The 18,944-nt window shown below is 38.7% G+C and overlaps 1 protein-coding gene across 1 annotated transcript; it reads right to left on the bottom strand.

The window, feature by feature from the left end:
• Nucleotides 1-1,623: 1,623 nt before the first annotated feature.
• LOC133745231 (uncharacterized) lies at nt 1,624-3,913 on the bottom strand. The gene is made up of 2 exons (XM_062173271.1): nt 3,773-3,913; nt 1,624-3,355 (listed from the first exon to the last, which is right to left on the bottom strand). The coding sequence occupies exon 2, from the start codon at nt 3,298-3,300 to the stop codon at nt 1,936-1,938; it is 1,365 nt and encodes a 454-aa protein (XP_062029255.1). The 5' UTR covers nt 3,301-3,355; nt 3,773-3,913; the 3' UTR covers nt 1,624-1,935.
• Between the last annotated feature and the right edge of the window lie 15,031 nt (nt 3,914-18,944).

Genomic DNA, 18,944 nt, shown 5'->3' with positions numbered 1-18,944 from the left:
AAAACAAGAAAAAGAAGCCAAATTTAGAGAGGAAGAGGGAAAAAAGAGAGTACCCTTGAGGTCGGAGGAGTGATGGGAAATGCGGAGGGAGTCCGAACCCGAATTGGGTCCGACTGGGAATTACAGAAAGGTCTAGTCTTTGGTGGAGCTCTTTGGATTTTTGAGAATTGGGGAAAATAATAGTGTAACAGTAAGGAAAGAATGGGAGCCCTAATAAGGGAGGTAATTAATTAATACTTAATTACGTTTAATTATTCTGCTTTTTTGGTGCTAATTGGAGATTAATTAATTAATTAATTCTCCTCCCCCTTTTTCTGGTGGTGGCCGCTACTAATTTGACCCGCCACCGCGCCCTAATTGGCCTGATTATCTTTTGTTCTTTGTTGGAGGCACGCGTGGCACGTGACCAGCAAACGGTTTCTGTTGGAGAGACGTGTCTATTGGGTGGCTGACACGTGTCGCGACCAGTTTCGGAGTTTTGGTAGCAAATCCACACCCGGGGAGAAGAAAGAACCGGCAAACTATGTCTTTCACGAAGTCTTGTTCTGGCAATTGTTATGTGTCAGCGGGTGGGTATGTAATGGTCTTCTTGGCATGCGTTATTATCAATGAAATTTTCATTAGTTTAAAAAATAAAATAAAATAAATAGTGAACGGAAGAAAATATTTGACAAGGAAATTTGAATTTATTATTTCACATTTTACATGATGTAGCTCTCACTCCACTTGCTAATAAAACCTCTTGAGGATGTCAAAACTCATTAACCGAAGTTCCTCCTTTAGTAACGATGTTGGCAAAAAGTTGATCTCATAGCTTATGCCTCTACACAAACTACAATTATGCAGATGATTCACAAGTACAGCAACTAAATTCGCAAACTCTGTTTACAGAGTCAAACATCCATACTATAATGCTACACATATCAAGTGGAAAAAACAAATAACTAATCCATTCCTATTTTATGAGCAGATGAGAAGTGCTTAGTTGCAGCTACAATGGCAGCCTCTGGCCCTTGTTGTATTTCAGCTTTCAATTTTTCCTCTTCATGGCTTCGTAAACATGCAGGGACTCCCCAAGGCAATAACTTGAAAACGAACAAGATTGCCTCACACACTTTGATCTTGCTTCGTTCGGTACTCATTTTTATCAAACCCAGAAACTCCGAGAGAGAAGCTGAGATGTCGAATAGCTTAGTTTGTTGTTGAATATGTTATATACCATTTGCTTTATATACAGCTCTTATTTCTTGGTGTTCAAGTTTGTATTGGAAACCAAGGATTTCAGCTGACGTGATTTGGCCTTTCTAGTACTGACCACGTAGCTTTGTTGACTAGTCTGCTTCCCCCCTTGTTTCTCAAGCTAAGTTCTTCTGCTGCACTTTCTAGGAAACCAAGCTTTTCTTGAGCGGCAAACAAGTAAAACAACTACGTACACTACAATCCACGATGCCCCAATCAGATTATAAGAAAAACTTTTGGCCAAACTGTGGAATTCATGTTAGATTATGGAGCTACAAAACAGAGATTCTAGATTTCCTATTTTCAAGTTTTCCAATGGAATTTCATCCCCACAATTCTTAATAATGATGCAAGTAAAGACAATTAAGAAAGCAACCCATCACATTGATAATTAGCATACAGTACTTAATTCGAACAAAGCAAATGTACCAGTAGCTAGCTAGAAACTGAATGTACCGATTTCAAATTTCAAACAAAACAAATCAAACTGTGCCAACATAGCATCAACCTGACTAGTAAGTAGTAACGGTACCAAAACACAAAAGCTAACCACCTTTCTGTGTCATCAGCTTTCTCACAGCAGCGAGCAGATTCAACATCCTCCTCATGGAACTACACAACTCTCACCCCATTGCCTTCATCCAACCTCCTTTTTAACCCATATTCCACACTACAATGTCAAGTTCCATACAGAGATCAGAGATTTATTCCCGCAGGTTGGGCGTGTGGCGGTAGTCTAGGAACTGGTGTTGGCCACCAAGGGAGCACAATTGGAAAGAGAAAAGAATTCCCATAGGAAATGTTTTCAACCAGCTTTAACCGATCTCTGGTTCGAATGTTGTACCTGACAATGTCATTGGCTATGTACATATATAAAATATCCTCGTTATTGGGGTCTAAAAATCGTAAATCAACAATATCATAACCCGGAACCATTTTTATGTCCAGTGAATAATCCTTCATCATGCCTTCCAAACATAATTTGCCAGCTCCTCCATGCATTTCTTCTTCTTTCAACTCCCGAACAAAAAAAGTAGAGGTATGATCATGATAGTCGCACATGTGCAGACACCCTCTGTATTCACCAAGATACCGAAGTAGAAAAGAGTCTGGATCATCAAATCGAATAAAACGACATTTATAGTGATCAATGATATTGTCACCATTAGTACTATTACGGCTAGTACTAGATAAACTAAGAGCACTATTACTATTGTTGATCATGAATGGATCCAACCCCATAAGAAAATTCTGATCACCAGGTTCATCACCCACAAAATACAGCATGCCATTGTAAGAGAAGCTCCTCTCTAGAGGGACGGTGTCAGAAATAAAACCTGATGGAATTGATATAGTTGACGTTATCCATTCACCAGTATCAGAGGAGAAGATTTGCACTTTGAGTTTACAGACAGATCTCTTACGAAGAATTAATCTCACTATCCTGCACCTATACTCCGCATTAACCTGAATGAAACTTCCTCCCTGATCATCTTTCGTACAGCTATAGTAGGGAAGATCACATATGAATCCCACTGGTGTATACCGGTAAACTCGAGGAGGGGGAGGAACAGGAACCCACTGAATTGTGCACGGATTGCAGATGTAGTAATCACGTTGATAATAGACCCCAGTTGAACAGCACAAAACTAAGTCATTATACGTAGCTACCACTAGCGGCTCTTGTTCCAAATGGTGAGAACTCATGAGTCTTTCAAACAACAGAGCTAGCGGCTTGGTGGACGATGACATTCTAGTAAGGAACTCCTCCCCTCTGTTGGTTATCAGAGTACGAACTATTGGTGTTTGCTCACGATCACTCTGGAGACATAGAAAGCGGGCAAGAAAATAAGGACCGGACATGACATTGCACCAACGCTCGGACACGCACTTGCATTTTGAAACAAACTTATAGCATGGAAGCCGACAAAGAATTTCAACCAACACAACATCGGGGAGATCATCAATCTCAATATTCATCAGCTCAGAGGCCGGTACTGCTCCCAAGGTCGACTGGGATTTTCTAGAGTAGATTCTTTTGGTACTATCACCACCTCTCATAGCAGCCGGAACCGAATAATCAAAGTTAGGTGGGCTAAGATATTCCTATCCCAAACTGCAGAAAATATACACAAGTTATAACATCTAGCATTATATCCATACACACTCAGATGTTCTGTCACAAAACTTTGCTCAATCACATTTCTTATAAACAGATAAGTAATACTAATCAAATCAGGGAAATAATATAAAAGTCTAAACTTGCTAAATACATATAAATGAAGACCATTCCTACAGATTAAACAAGTCTTGTACAGAATCAATTTTAACTAAAATGAAATAAAAACTAGAAAATGAGATGCATACACACAAAAGATCAAAACTTGAAGAGTATTTCTTTTCAGCCAACCAGAAATCAACGATTGTGACAATTGGGTAGACATGCAGCAAATTGAAATTGAATTTATAACAAGGAAAGTTGAGAGATTTGAACAAATAATTGATACTATGAAAGAAGAGAAAAGTTGGGCACCGTTGTGGGTATCTAAGGGTTATAGTTGCAGAAGGAGATTGGGGAGTTTTCTTGTGGAAATGGGACTCGTTGAAGAGATCGGAGATCGACCGGATCAAGTGAACGCCGATACGAACTGCAGTGTGAGTGAGAGTGTATTTCACTTTCAATTGGGGAAGGGGATATATATGGGGGGTTTATATGAAGGTAAGATTTGATTGAGCACGTGACTGAGAATTGATTTCATTTTTTTTTTTAATCACATCACAATGATATTATATTCATTTCAAATTAGAACGGTCATTACATACTCTTCTTTGATGTCATCACGTATATAGATTAGGATAGTACTTGGCTGACCAGGTGTGGTTAGCACCTCCTGACCAGGTTTTGGGTGCTCCTCTAAGTATCCTACACGTGTCCCTCTTTCCTTTTCCAACCTTTTTCTACTTTTATCTGTTCACCTAATTAACAAGCCTTAATGTACAATTCAAAAGCATAGATCTAGCCTTCAACATGCCATATTTCACCTAACGACATCCTGTCTAAACGGTTACTTTCAGGGCGGAATCACTGCTGTTCTAGGCTTCATGAATAGTCAATCTTAGCTTGAAACAAGTAAACAAAAAAAATTGCAGTATTCAGAGACTTAAACAAATATTTTCAGACTGCATATTGGGCTTCATATAGAACTTATTTATTTAACATGAATACAGAAATTCAGAGCCTCATTCTCAGGTAAACAGCTAAGAAGCTGTTTAGCTATCCATAAGAATGATTACAGTTACTTACTTGTAATGAAAGCACACTTCAAACAATGAAAGGAAGGACGAGCAAACTGCTACTATGGCTTTCTTGTTTGAGAGAATATAATTCTGTCTCAAATTTTCGAATGCCTTACAAATGAAACTCAAGCTCCTTATATAGAGAGCGGACTTCAAACTCTAATTCAAAAACATAAAATGTACAGAACAACTCCGTGATTTCCTGCTTTCCTAAGTGCTCCTGTTGGTGGAGGTCGGACAAGGAAAAGGCAGGTTCCCCTGGGGTGAAAATGTTTTTCACCTTTCCTTTTTGAAAAGCAAAAGTAGCTTTTGGGAAAAGTCCAAAAGTACTTTCGGTGTTTTCTACATCTGCTGCTTCACATGTTCTCATCTGTTTCAGAATTGTGGCCTAAGACAAAGGAGTTGTTGTCAGCTTGGGCCATTCTATCTGTTGTGGCATTATCTTCAACGTCTGTATCAACATACATCTTATAGTGGTTGTCATTTTCAAGACGTTCTATCCACTGCATGCATGCCATTGTTGAGTCTATCTCTTTTCTGGTGAGAGATAGGAATAGGTCACTGCTGACTACGTCAGGATGATCATAGGCAGTGATAATAGTTTTTTCTCCTGCTGCCAGGAAGGTATTACTGATATCTTCAGAGATGATCTTCTTCATATATTCTAGGGCCATTGCCTTCATCCATGGGATGCTTGAATTTGGTTGGCCATTGTACCCAACACAGGCAGGTTGTAGATATTTTCTTTGAATGATTCTCACATAATGATATGGAGAAATGTATTCAACCTCACCGTTTGCCTTTCTGATCCATTCTGGGGGAGTAGATCTAAACTTTAGTCGGAGTATGCCATCAGTTTTTCTGACATTCTTGACTGTATTGACGATGATGGGTGGCAAACCTTTTAGATCATCATTAGTTTTAGTCCACAGGTTATGGACAAAACCATTTTCAACAAGCCAAAGCTTGTGTTCTTGAGGATGTTCACTCTGAACATTTACCAAGTATCTTCCAACATATGATCCTGAGACGATGAAGAGGGTTGGTGGTACTAGGTCTTCTGAATTGTGCCTTCCTATCAGATTGTGGAAGTCGTGCCAATCTGATTCATTGAGTGCCATGATAGGGACCCTGGCACTTTCTGGACTTTCAAGGAAGTTAATTTTTTTCTTTCTTAACAGCACTCTGCTGTACTTCTTCAAACTGTGGTCTGCCGTTTTCATAGAGTTCCTCAGCTAAGGCAAAGAGAGCAGGAAACATTAGACCACTGCTTCTTTCCTGAAAGGCAAATAAAAGATTATCCAGAATTGCCTTCTGGTGGTAAGCAAGTCTCCTGCCAGTTCTGAACACAGGAGTATCGAAAGTTCGAAGTTCATAGTTAAAGACATTGATTACTCCAGTTGGAGTAGGTTTGCTTTTTGGCAAAGCAACAGCCGTCAACGGTCTTGATGGGCCTTTACCGTCTGCCGTTTGAGACGGGCTAGCCAATCCTTTACCCTGGGATTGATCAGTTGTGGCTAGTCCTTTCGGACTTAGCAAGAATCTTTTGAGGATATTTTCTTTGTGATCCTCAGTGTCTTCATGTTCTTTCCCAGCTCTTCTGCTTCTGGGATTGCGACCTTCGTCGTTCTCATCTCTTCTGTTGAACATGGCTAATTCTCTTGTTAAGGCGTCTGGAAGATAGTTCTTGTTTCCTGCAATTAATTCAACAAAATAATCGTATTGGTTAAGAAATAATTGCCAGTTGGCTAATCTTCCCCTATCAGCAGCTTTATCTAATTTGAAATTTTTGAAATTCTTTACCCTAGCACAATCGGTGCGAACAGTAAAGGTTTTTCCAAGAAAAGCTGGAGAACTTAAAATTGTTTTCTTAACAGCCAAAATTTCTTTTTCCCCTGTGGGATAATTCAGTTCTGCAGGACTGAACTTGCCACTACAAAATTTACAAATTTTTTCAATGTTCGTTCCAGGCGTTTTTGCCAAGACGACTCCAGACCAGTAATTATCACTCGCATCTGTTTGGAGGATAATTTCATCATTCTCTTCTGGTTGTTGTAGAGGAGGGAGATTTTTGCAGAGATTTTTTATCTGCTTCATAATTTTTTCATCATCTTCAGTGAAGCTCCATTTTCTTTTGAAACTTGTTTTAGGAGATAACATTGCTGTTAGTCCTGAGATTTTAGGGATAAAATCTCTCCCATAATTGATAACTCCTAAGAATCTTTCTAGACTCTTAGCATCAGGAATCCTATCTGGGAATTGCCAGATTTTCTCAAGGATATGGGGTTGAAGTTTTATTACTCCATTTTTGATATTTATTCCTAGGAAATCAACTTCATCGAGGATAAAGAAGATTTTCTTTTCACCTAGGTTAATTCCATGCTGAACTATCAGCTTGACAACCTCATGGAGGTGTTTCAGGTGTTCTTCTCTGTTTTTGGAGAAGACCAGAATGTCATCTATGTAGACGACGCAGAACTCCGCTACATGTTTGAAGATGTTGTCCATCTTTCTCTGGAAGATTGAGGGAGCTTGCTTTAGACCAAAAGGCATTACTAACCATTCGTAATGTCCTTGTGGTGTTCCAAATGCAGTGAGAGGTACACTCTCCGGATGCATCTTGACCTGCCAAAAACCCGACTTTGCATCGAATTTTGAAAAGACTTTAGCTCCTCTGAGCTGGTTGATCAATACTCTTACTTGAGCAATTTGATAACCGTCTTTGACAGTCTTTTTGTTGACATCTCTGTAGTCAATCACCATTCTAGCTTTTCCTCTTAAAGTTTCTGCATGATTTCTCACGTAGAATGCTGGAGCATGATGAGGGCTAGTGGAAGGTTGAATCAATCTCTTGTTCAGGAGATCTTTAATATCTTTTCTGAATTCTTTTTGGTCTTCCTCTTTGTAGTGAGGAATTGATTTGACATGACAGATAGCATTCATATCATGTAATCTTAATTCACAGACCACTGGGTCTTTTTCCCAAAACTTCTGAGGATCTGTATCTATATTCTTTTCAAGGAGTTTCTTGATTTTTTCAAGAGTGGGAATTTTCTGAGACTCAAGCTTATTCTGAAAGTGCTTGAGGTTATGTTCTTGGATGAAACTAGCTTCTTCTTCTTCACTAGTTTCTTCTTCTTCTTCGTCTGAAGATTCTTCAACAAGCAGTTCTTCTTGTTGTTTAATTTGGAGTATGGGTTCAAATTTGGGTTTGTAGGGGGTAAGATCACCACTATTCTGTTGCGATCTCTGATATTGTGTAGTGAAGTTGAGACCCACAATACTTTTAGCTTGAGTAAGCCGATCTGCCCAGAACACCCGTTCTCCTTTTCTGAAGCCTATTGCTTCTTTATCCTGAATAAATCTCTGTTGGAGAATAAAATCATTTCCCAACAAGAAATCTGAGCCTTGGCCTTCAGATTGCCAGACATTGTAGATGATAAATGTTCCTCCACCAATGGTGATATGAACATTTTTTGCTACTTTATTCATGGTGAGGTGACTTCCGTCAAATGTTACACCAGTAGCAGATCTTTTCTTATCTTCTTTCCAGAGTTCTTCTGGAATTGCAAATCTCTTTGCAACAGTAAATCCTGATCCATTATCTACAAAAGCATGTAGATGATATTTTTTATGATCAGGGAATTTTAGTCCAATCTCTATGTAGTTGCTGTATCTACTAGTAGAGACGACCTTCGATTGTTGAAGCTCATTTTCTTGAGCTTGTTCCTTTGGAATGAATGGTTTACATTCTTCTAGAACATTTTCCTCAGTGGGAGTTTTGTCAATACTATCATCCCAGTTTGTAGGAATTATCTCTTTGTTGTCTGGATTACTGAACCATGAGTCATATCTGACTTTATAATCAAACTTGCCAGAGGGTTGGCCAAGTAGATCCCATGTTTCAGTAGCCGCTTCATGTCTTTCTAAGAGATGAAAAGTTTCTGGTGGTTTCACCAGTTCTACATTTTCTGGTATTTCAACCAGTTCAATATTTTCATCGACTTTTTCTTCATCGATGATTTCCTCTTTTTTCGAGGACGAAGGTTCCATTATTTTTTGGAACAAAGTTTCTACTTCTTTCTCTTTTTTCTCAGAGAAGTATTCTTCATATTCTTGTTCAACCAATTTGTTGACAAGGCCATTTTTGGTTTTTCTCCTTGCTTCAGCTATGAAGCATTCTTTGTGATAAGTCTTTTTTGACTCTTCACAAAACATAGGGAGACCATCCTTTTCGTGACATAAGCAGTAGTCACAAATGAATGTACCAGGGTTCACCTGATAAGAAGACATTAAAGAAGCTGTCTTACTTTCTTCCCAGTTTTTGATTTTCAAAACATTCATTTGTCTGGATTCGAAGTACTCTACTTCAGAATCTGTCTCAGACTCGGATGAATCTTCTTCTTTAGTCCAGGCAGAGTAAACTGACCTGTCGTCTTCTTCATCATCAGAATAGGCTATTTCGTAGCCCTTCATGTTTGCTGATTCTACTATATGCTCATATTCGTCAAAGAGAGCTTTAGTAGATCTTTTGCCCTTTTCCGGGCATTCATTGGCATAGTGCCCTTCAGCTTTACATAACCAACATCTGCAAGATTTCTTGCTGGGTTGTTGTTTATGCTGGTTAGTATTCTTCTTTTTCTTGAAGAATTTCTTTTTAGGATTTTCATCCTGTTGTTTCTTGTAATTGGAACTTTTCTTGAATTTCCAATCTCTTTTCTTATTACCCTTGTTGAATCTTTTGGGGTAATATTTTTCTTTTCTTTTTCTGTGGAATTTGGACTCATGACATCCCCAGTTAGTGGGTATATCCAATATTCCATAGCAGAAATTTTCAACTCCTTTGAGTTGTTTCTTGGCCATCTTAGCTCTAAGATTGGCTTTGCATTGTTCTTTTAGTAATTGCCGGATTCTGTCAGCAATTCCTCCAACTGAAAATCTTTCAATTGGTTTTTCAGCTATGCTTTCTCTCACAGCTGTTCTCCATGGTTCAGGGAGTTTTCTGTGCAACAGGTTGACTAGATCAGTATTCTCTAGTTCACCAATCGTACAGTAATATTCTTGAAATTCATTCAAGTATTCTTCAAAATATCTCATGTCACATATTTTTAGTGCATGGATATTGGATTTGGTCGTTTCTCTAGCCTTTTCACTGAAATTTGTAAGATCTCCGCAGAATTGATCATACATAGGTGCTGCAAAATCATAAGGAGATTTTGAATTTTTGATCTCTTCCAGCCATTCTTTTCCTCTGGCTGTTTCTTTGAAAGAGAAGTAAAACTTTTTAGCTACTCCAGTGAGTGTAGTTTCAAAGTATATCTGAAGATCTGGAGCTTCAAATTTTCCAAGAGTTAGAGCGGATGCCATCATCAGGCTGTCTACCCATTGGTCAAGAGTTTTTCTCTTGTCTAGAGCTTTGTCTAGATCTAGCCAGATACCATAGTTAGAAATTGGTACTCTGGGAATCTTGTCCTCTGGGACAAATCTTTGAGAATTTCTTTCTCCATTTCTACCCGTAGGGGCCTTCTGAACAGGGAGTTTGATTTTTCCCTTTTCTCTAATGATAACTGTTTTGGAACTGGAGCTATCTCCTTCTTCCATTTCAATATCCTGATAGGGAAGGAGTTTTCTTTCCTTTCCTGGTTTGAACCTTTTCATTTCTTCGATTAGTTTTTCTAATCGTTCAGGATTTTCGCAGGAGTCTGCTTCTTCATAGAGATCATAGAGCTTTTGTGCTCTAAGCATATCAACTGGTCTGTTTAGATCAGCTTCTAATTCTTCTTCAGATATTGGCTCTTCAATTATAGGTTTTGTTCCACTAGTACTGGCTTATTTAGTACTATAGCTTCTTCTGAGAAGATTTTTGTTTATCCTGATGTTCTCAGGACCGACATCACTTTTTCTGTGATTGTCAAAATTGAGACTGATTTCTCCAGTCTTTCTGCTTTCATAGACTTTTGCCTTCGCACTCTCTGGTGGTTTCTTCGGACCAGATAGTTTCCATTCAATGGGAAAAGTCACTTCATTCCAAGTAATTTTGTGAATTTGTTGTGAATGGTTCTTCTGATTGGTGAGAAATCCAGTAGTAAGACCTGGGATATTTGTTATCCGTGTCTTAGGAGCTACTGTAGTGCTCATCAACCTATAGTATATTCTGTATACTATTGCGAGTTCTTGCATATCTTCTTTCATGGATATGCCATCTGTCTTGACTCTCAGTCGTAGACAGTGAGCTGCATCTTTCAAGCTGGTAGTAAAGTTTGGGAAGCAGTTGAAATATGCTACTTGTTCACATAAAGATGCTTCAAGGGTTCCCAATAGACTAGCTTGAAAATCGTTTAGTCTATTGTCTTGTAAGACACATAGAACTGAACAGTTTATGCCTTCTCGAGCTAGCAGATTTATGCCTACTTGGACTGCTCCAATATGCATAAATTGGTATTTTTTTGCCTTAGCTCTGGCCACTTCTGCAGGGGTGATCATTAATAGATCAGTTTCTCCTCCTGAGGTGGCAGGGGTTGTAATTTCCAGTAGTTTAAAATGATGGCTATCCATCAGATCAAACGTTCCCCTTTTATAGATTTGTTTAAAATCTAACTTTGGGATTGAGGAGTTTTTTACCTCCTGTTCAATTTCGTTGTATTCAAATTCTTCAGCATTTAGGAGTTGTACTCCTTTCTTTTTCCCAAAGATGCTTAACATGTTAACATCTCGGGTTTCTTTCGGATTTTCATACCGAATACTAGTAGAACTAGTTGATGGATCCAGAAAAATCATGTTTGGAACAGGATTTTTGTCTGGTCTTTCTAATGGTTTGAATCCATTAGTTTTCTTTGATTTTACTGTAGGCACTTTCTTGTCCTTCAGTATATTTTTCATAGAATCCAGCGTTTTTTGCTGTTCATTGATTTTTCTACTAACACTCGTTAGCTTTTCTTCTTCCGTTTTTGGAAGTTCTTTGATATAATCCATTTTTTGCTCCAATTTTTCTAATCGAGCGATTATATCAGGTAAATTATCTAGATGATCTTGAGATCTAGATATTTCTTGTAACAGGGTCTGATGTTTCTCATCAGAGGATATTAATAGAGAATTCAACTTCTCTAATATTAATTCAGACATTGTCCCCATTGGGGATTCCCCTGTTGAGCTCTTTGCAAGCTCTGATACCAGTGATTTGCGGATCTAACCAATGCTCAAGTAGTCAAGAGGTCTTTGTTCCTCTTCAAGTACATATAAAAGATTATCAATATCTTCTTCTAATTTATAGATCCTGGTTTGGAGTCTATAAATAATATCCCAGTAGTTGGGAGTTTCTCTGTTAAGACTTTCTCTATAGTCTTTCAATTTTTTCAACTTTTCTCTTTCTGTTTTCAATTCTCTGCTAGTGCTTTTGCAAATAGCATTTAATTCAAGTCTGTCAACGATCGAAATTATGAATAGTAAAACTTAACTGCTTACCTTTGAGCATTGAGGATGAATAGACTGCAATCATATTATAACAAACAAATTCAAAATATGGGCCCACTATGTTTCCCTAGTAATAAGTGTAAAAGGAGTAAATCTGCGGTAGATTTGGGAGGTGAAGCAAAGGAAGAGATAAAGAGAGGCAAAAAGGTATCTTATGTGTAGGGTTTTAATTGGCTATGGGCAGCCCTTGCTGACCAGGGCTGGTTAGCGAAGTTTTTTCTTATAGATTATATACATTAGACAAATAAGAAGTTTTTTTTTTTTTTTTGAAGAATATATGTCGATATATATTAAAACTCAGGCCAGAAAGAATCATTACATATCCTACATCTACCATCTATAGGTAGATAAAGAGTTTGTGGTAGTAGCACAGTGATACATAGATTATGTCCGATCATTTGACAGTTTCATGCTCATACATGGAGCCTATAGACTATTAACTACTACATAGTAAATAGGCAGAGTAAACAAGACTCGATGACGCTCACTAAAAACCTAGAAGCATAGCTCCCTAACAAAGTAGAGAATTATTTAGAGAGAAAAAAAACCTAACTAATTAGAAGCCCAATGAGCTCCAAGAGAAAGAAGTCCAAGTCCAAGTCCAAGTCCAACAAAACAAATCTGGCCCAGACCTAATGGCCATCTCTGCACCCAGTCATCACCCGCTCAAGTCAAGGTCGCACTGATCCACTCCGGCACGACCTGCGCTACCTCGAGCCCGCCGCTCAAGATCCGCGTCGTCCAAGCTGACACTATCTCAGCGTCGCCACAGCTCGCCCTGCCACGATCCTCACCTCCTTAGTTCCGTGCTTCCAAGGTCCAGCGCCGCACAACACCACAAACCATGCTGGCACCAAACCGCATCACCACAAAAACACCACCGCAATGAATCAACGCCACCACGAACCGCCGCCATACACCACGGCCACAACGTCTCAAAGACAACCCACTAAAACCTGTCCCCAATTCAGTTTGGCCATCACTCCAACCCAAACAACTCCCTGTAAAACTCACCAAGCAATAGCATCTAATACCCATCCGGCAGCAAAACACGGGCGTGGCCATAGGCATGTCCTGACATCGAGGCACCGCGCGGACGAGATCGATCTCCCAACTGGATAGGTTCGCCACCGCCGCTTTACGGTTTCTCGAGAGAGAGTCTATGTAAACCTCAAATAATAGACAAATAAGAAGTTGTGATGCTACCACAGTGGTATATAGTCATAGGTCCACTCATTAAACTTGCTCACTTATTTCTATTAAGCCTACGACACTATGAGATTATTGAGATATAAACATAGTACATCTTAACAGTTTCCTTCTTTTTCTGAATTTTTAGTTTCATTTATTATTTTGCTATTTGCCATAGTATCCTTTTACATATTAAAAATTATTTTAAATTAACTTATAGTCTAAGAATATTTATGTTATTTCACACCCACTTTGGCAACCAAAGTGGGTTAGTATAGATTATGTGAATTGAAAATAAAAATTTATATTTACTTACATGACATGACATCTAAAATTAATATCATAAATCTTAGGCCTCACTAAGGCCCTCTATAATTGTTCTTCCATCTTTTTATGGAGGTTGAGGGCTTCTGTTGGGATGGCAATGTTGTGGTAGTCTAGGAATTGGTGTTGGCCACAATGGGAGCACAAGTGGGAAATAGACGGGGCTGGAAATAATTCCACCCTTTTCGGTCATCTTCGACCACTCTTTTGTATGAATGTCACACTTGACTATGGCTATGTTTGGTATAGCTGTGCTTTGAAGAAAAGCTGGCTTCTGCTTATTTCTGAGAATAAGTTGCTGAAAAAATGAACGAGTGATTGACCAAAAATAAAAATGAACAAGTGGGAAATAGACGGGGTTGGAAATAATTCCACCCCTTTTCGGTCATCTTCTACCACTCTTTTGTATGAATGTCGCACTTGACTATGGCTATGTTTGGTATAGCTGTACTTTGAAGAAAAGCTGGATTCTGCTTATTTCTGAGAATAAGTGGCTGAAAAATGAACGAGTGATTGACCAAAAATAAAAATGAACAAGTGCGTAACATTGCATGTCTTTTGAATTTGAGGGATTTTGGTGTGAAGATAGAATAAGACAGTTGAATTTGTATTAGAGAATAGGAAAGAAAATTGCAAAAGAAGGTTAGTTAAGACATTTTACCAAAATAAATATGAATTTAAAAAATAAAAATGGGAAAAGATGTGCAAATAGAGATTTAAGGTGTGTTAATAGCGACATCCTTTGACTATTGTAGTTTTTTTTTTTTAGCAAGATCGACCATTTAGTCAAAACTAAAGTTTGAAATCATTTTTGCACTAAACTACACATAAAAAAAACTCACAAACCCAACCCACCTTGCGATCTGTTTTGCAATAAAATCCAACATGGTCATGTATTCACCATTTGATCATAAATCAACACAATGGTGCCCAAGTATACATCTTAGTGATAATAATCTCTCTATACCATATCCTTTCTCCCAAAGTCCAAAAATAAACAGGGATAATCAAAGGGCTAAAGCTTGGGGAGCCTAACCCAATTCAATTCAAGCCTGTTAAAGATGATTCGGGTTGAGCCCGACCCGGCCATTAAAGACTCCAGTCAAAACTTATCGAACATGTTAAAATTATAAGGAGAAATAATAATAATACCTAAAATTTATACTTTTGCGAAAACGGAAACTTGAGCAAAAATCAGTCTTTGAAGAAATAGTCCTACTCTTGAAGATGAAGAAACCAGGGTATTGTGTACGTCTTAATGGAAAACGTGGTCCCTAGGCATGAACTCGACGAGAATAAAGCACCGGCGGAAATGAAGCGTCGGCAGAATTGGTACCAGTAGAGAATGTGATAAATCAGATGGCGGATGTTGCACTTGAAGCTCAACCTCAAGAAAATGAGGAGCTTCCATCCGGAGGCAGAAAAGGATCCGAATCTCAACCCACCGATCCAAGAAGCTCATGGAGAATTCTTGCTTTCGTTTCAGTCTTCGTCGTTTGCTCCAAGATTCAAAAAGGTGAATGTGATTCGTCCTCCACCCGTTCCGATCAACATCGGCCCTCTAGTGTTTCTCGTCACTGTGGAGTTCTTGCTTTCGTTTCTATCGCCACCATTTTCTCTGAGAGAAATCGTAAAGCTAAATTTGGTTCGTCCTCCACCAGTTCCTTTCAACATCGGCCCTCTAGCCGCTGGAGAGTTCCTCTTAATTCCTTTTGAGTCACTGTCGTTTGCTCCAAGAATCAGAAAGCTCAATGTCGTTCGTCTGCCAGTCCTATCAACATTGAACCTTCGATTCTTGATGGCGGCGATGTTGTTGAAGCAGATCCTCATGTGCTTGACGCCGCCTTGAATGTCGAGCCTCCTCTCTTGCCAATTCAGTTGAAGCCGACGCCTCCTATGCAGCTTCTTGAACGGCGTAGTTGAGCCTCCTGTGGTTGAAGCCGATATGTCTAATGCAATTGCTTCTTTGAACGACGTCATGGAACCTCTTGTGGTTGATGTTGGTCCCTTTAACGTAGCTGCTTCTTTGAACGATGTTGTTGCGCCTCAAGGTTTGCCAGTATCCCCCCCCCCCGGCCCCTGGTTTGTGTGTCATCCATTTGAATTCCTTATGCATGCAATAGATGATCCCAATCTCTCTTTAATTATGGCAAGGATCGATGACTTCACTTTCCAAGTGTTTGACCATGAGACCCTGGCAACCTATTTTGGCCCATAAATAATGCAATTCTATTTTGATTGCAAAATATATGCAAGTGTTGAATTTTGATCATATTTTCCATATATGGCTGGTTATTTTAATTCCATTGCAAATAAATTAATCGTTGTTTTTTCTCTTGGAAGGTAGATATTTCCAAAGGTTATGATAGACTTAGCTGGAAATTTATAGAATATGTTTTATATTAAACTCTTCTTCCTCAACGTTTAATCAAGTTTATTATGAGCTGTATTTCCTCCACTAGCTTTCAGATATGCTTTAATGGTGAGCTCACTGATTCTTTTCATGCTCAAAGAGGTATCAGACAAGATGATCCTCTATCACCATACATTTTAGTTTTGTGTATGGAAAAACCATCCCACTTAATTCAATCGGCTGTTAATGTTGGGGATTGGAAAACTGTGAGAGCTTCCCAATCTGGACCTCAAATTTCCCATTTATTCTTTGCGGATGATCTCATGCTTTTCTCTAAAGCTACTCTTGAACAAGCCTGCATCCTAAGCAATGCCTTGATATTTTCTGCTCGTTATTTGGTCAAGCAGTGAGTTACGAGAAATCTCTTATTTTCTGTTATCCTAATACTAATGATGACACTACTACTGATATCAGTTCCATTTGTGGATCTCCTCTCACTTCTGATTTGAAAAAACACCTAGGTATGCCCCTCATTCACTCAAGAGTCAATAAATATACATATGTCAGTATTCTTGACAAGGTTCAAAGTAGACTTTCGGGTTGAGCTTTTTTTTAATTTTTTTTTAGGAGAAACGAAAACACTCTTAGAGTGATGCTGCCGCAAGCCCAGAAGCTTCATCCTGCACGCCTGTCATACCTTGGAAGTTAGGGGAAAACTTGAGAAACCAGGGAACCAAAAGGGTAGGTTGTAAAGGATAGAGATGGAGAAGTGATGATGATGCATAATTGGAACAGGGAGTGAAGAGATGGGGAAATTGGAACGAGGAGTAAAGAGATCGGGACATTGAACACAATAGCCTTGTGGCACCAACGGAAAACACGAGAGTAGAGACTACTTTCGGGTTGAGCTTAGTTGGTCGGTTAACTCTAATTCAATATGTGACTGCTGTTATTCCTAATTATGCCATGCAAACTGCTAGACTACCTATGTCAATATGTGAGGATTTGGACAAAATAAATAGAAATTTTCTTTGGGGTGATTTGGAGAGCAAGAAAAAGGTGAATCTTGTAAATTGAGATATTGTTTGCTTGCCTAAATCTCTTGGAGTCAAAAAGGCTACTGATATGAATCAGGCAATGCTAGCTAAGGCTGGATGGAGGATCTTTCAAAATGACACTGGTTTGTGGGCCTCAATTTATGGAGAAAAGTACTTGAAACATGATAATCTCTTTGATAAGAACTACCACTATCCAAAGGATTGTTCCAGTATATGAAAAAGTGTTTCCCATGGAGCCGATTTGTTGAAACAAGGACTTATATGGAGAGTTGGAGATGGTAAGAAAATTAAATTCTGGGCTAATATTTGGCTATCTTCTCTACCACTCATACATTATGCTCTTTGTTAATGTAAGTGACTTAGGGGTCTAATTAACGTTAAAGAAAGAGAGAGAGAGAGTAAGAGAGACACAAGAAGTATAGTGGTTCGTCTCCCGCCTTAGCGGGAGACTACGTCCACTTGAATATTGCACTACGTGTTTGGGCCTTGCGGCCCAACATGATTACAAAAGCAAGTTGTAATGAGATGATCTTTCTAAGTGGGAGGAGGGGTCCCTTTTATAGGTAAGGGAACCCCTCTCATTTACATTGAGCACATGGAGGGCAATAGACCTATTGGGGGTTAATAGAGGTTTATTACCTCTCTATTGGAGGGCACTAGAGGTTTATTGGGGAGCAATAAACCTTTCCGGCGACCTATGAGAAGTCCGGTGGGTGGCAGCCGGTGACCGGACTTCAGCAAAGTCTCCTATGACTTCTCTCTCTCTCTCTCTCTCTCTCTCTCTCTCTATGTAACAAAGGGGTGAGGGTAAAATAGTCTCAAAAAACAAAAACAAAAAACTTAATGGGGTATTAGGGAAACCTCCTTAGAGTGTTTTGGGTAAGGGAGAAGTAAAAAAACTTAATGGGATAAGTGAGAAAAAAATCTTTAGAATTGGGGTAAATTGACGAAAACCATTTTAATATTTAAATAACAGTACAAAAAATTTAGTTATGATGAGCAAGCACTCCTCTTAACTATATTACTAGACTCCAAACACACCCTATGGGTGTGGGGTGTGGGGTGTGGATAATTACGTGGGAAGTTATTTCACAGAACGTGGAGAAAATTGCTGCACATATTTTGTTTTTGATTTTTGATTTTTTTGTTAAATTTCTTTTGTTTTTCTTTTATTTCTGAATTGACCATTTTGTCTTTCTCAAATATTTCAGTTCAAATGTTTTTTAATATTTTAGGGATATTCTGGTAAAATTTTTCTGTTTTGGCTGACAAACTCTTTTCTCTTAATAATAGTATAGATAAATGAAACCACATTCTAACCAGAAATGAAAAATCAAACTCTTCTCATCGTCAATGAGAAGAGTTTGATTTTTCATAGTGTTTGGACCCAAAATGAACATTTTGGCCTGACAAGGCACGTCTTGGAGAAATTGAGCCAATGTCAGTGGCTCAAGCTATATATTGTCGACAAGTTCGAAATATATATTTAGAGGCTAAATAAAGCCTACTATGAAAGCATGGAAGCATGAAAACATGAAAAGTCAACTTTAGCACATTTTCCTACTTCGGCCAGGAGAAATCGAGCTAAACAAGGAAGGAGGGGCGGCAGACTGACCAAATGAACTTGAAATGAGCTGAAACTCTGCAGATCCATTCTAGACAGCCCAAGGATCATTTCTTATGAAGAGTGCCAGAGCTTTTTTTGAGTTGAAGGCCTTCAAACAATCAGCCCAATTTTCTATAGAAGCAAAACTGGAAAACTGGACCTGTAAGAGATCCAGCAGCATTTCCAGCCCAACCGCATGGAATAAAGCTCTGAAAATTTGTCAGGATGATCTACACTCATAGTGGAACATTTTATATGAAGAAGTCGAAGGCATATAATGAAGTCTTGTTGGAGAAATAATTGAAGGAATAAAGGGGCAGAAACTGACCTAAAACCAGCTCAATATTCACATGTTCATGTTTCCTACCCACATGAAGAAAGCTAGATGCTTTTCTCTTTTTCCTTG

This window comes from Rosa rugosa, chromosome 1 (genome assembly GCF_958449725.1).
Source record: "Rosa rugosa chromosome 1, drRosRugo1.1, whole genome shotgun sequence".
In the NCBI taxonomy this organism is placed as follows: domain Eukaryota; kingdom Viridiplantae; phylum Streptophyta; class Magnoliopsida; order Rosales; family Rosaceae; genus Rosa; species Rosa rugosa.
The sequence above is the reverse complement of the archived record's forward strand: the minus strand, read 5'-3'. Positions and strand labels throughout refer to the sequence as shown.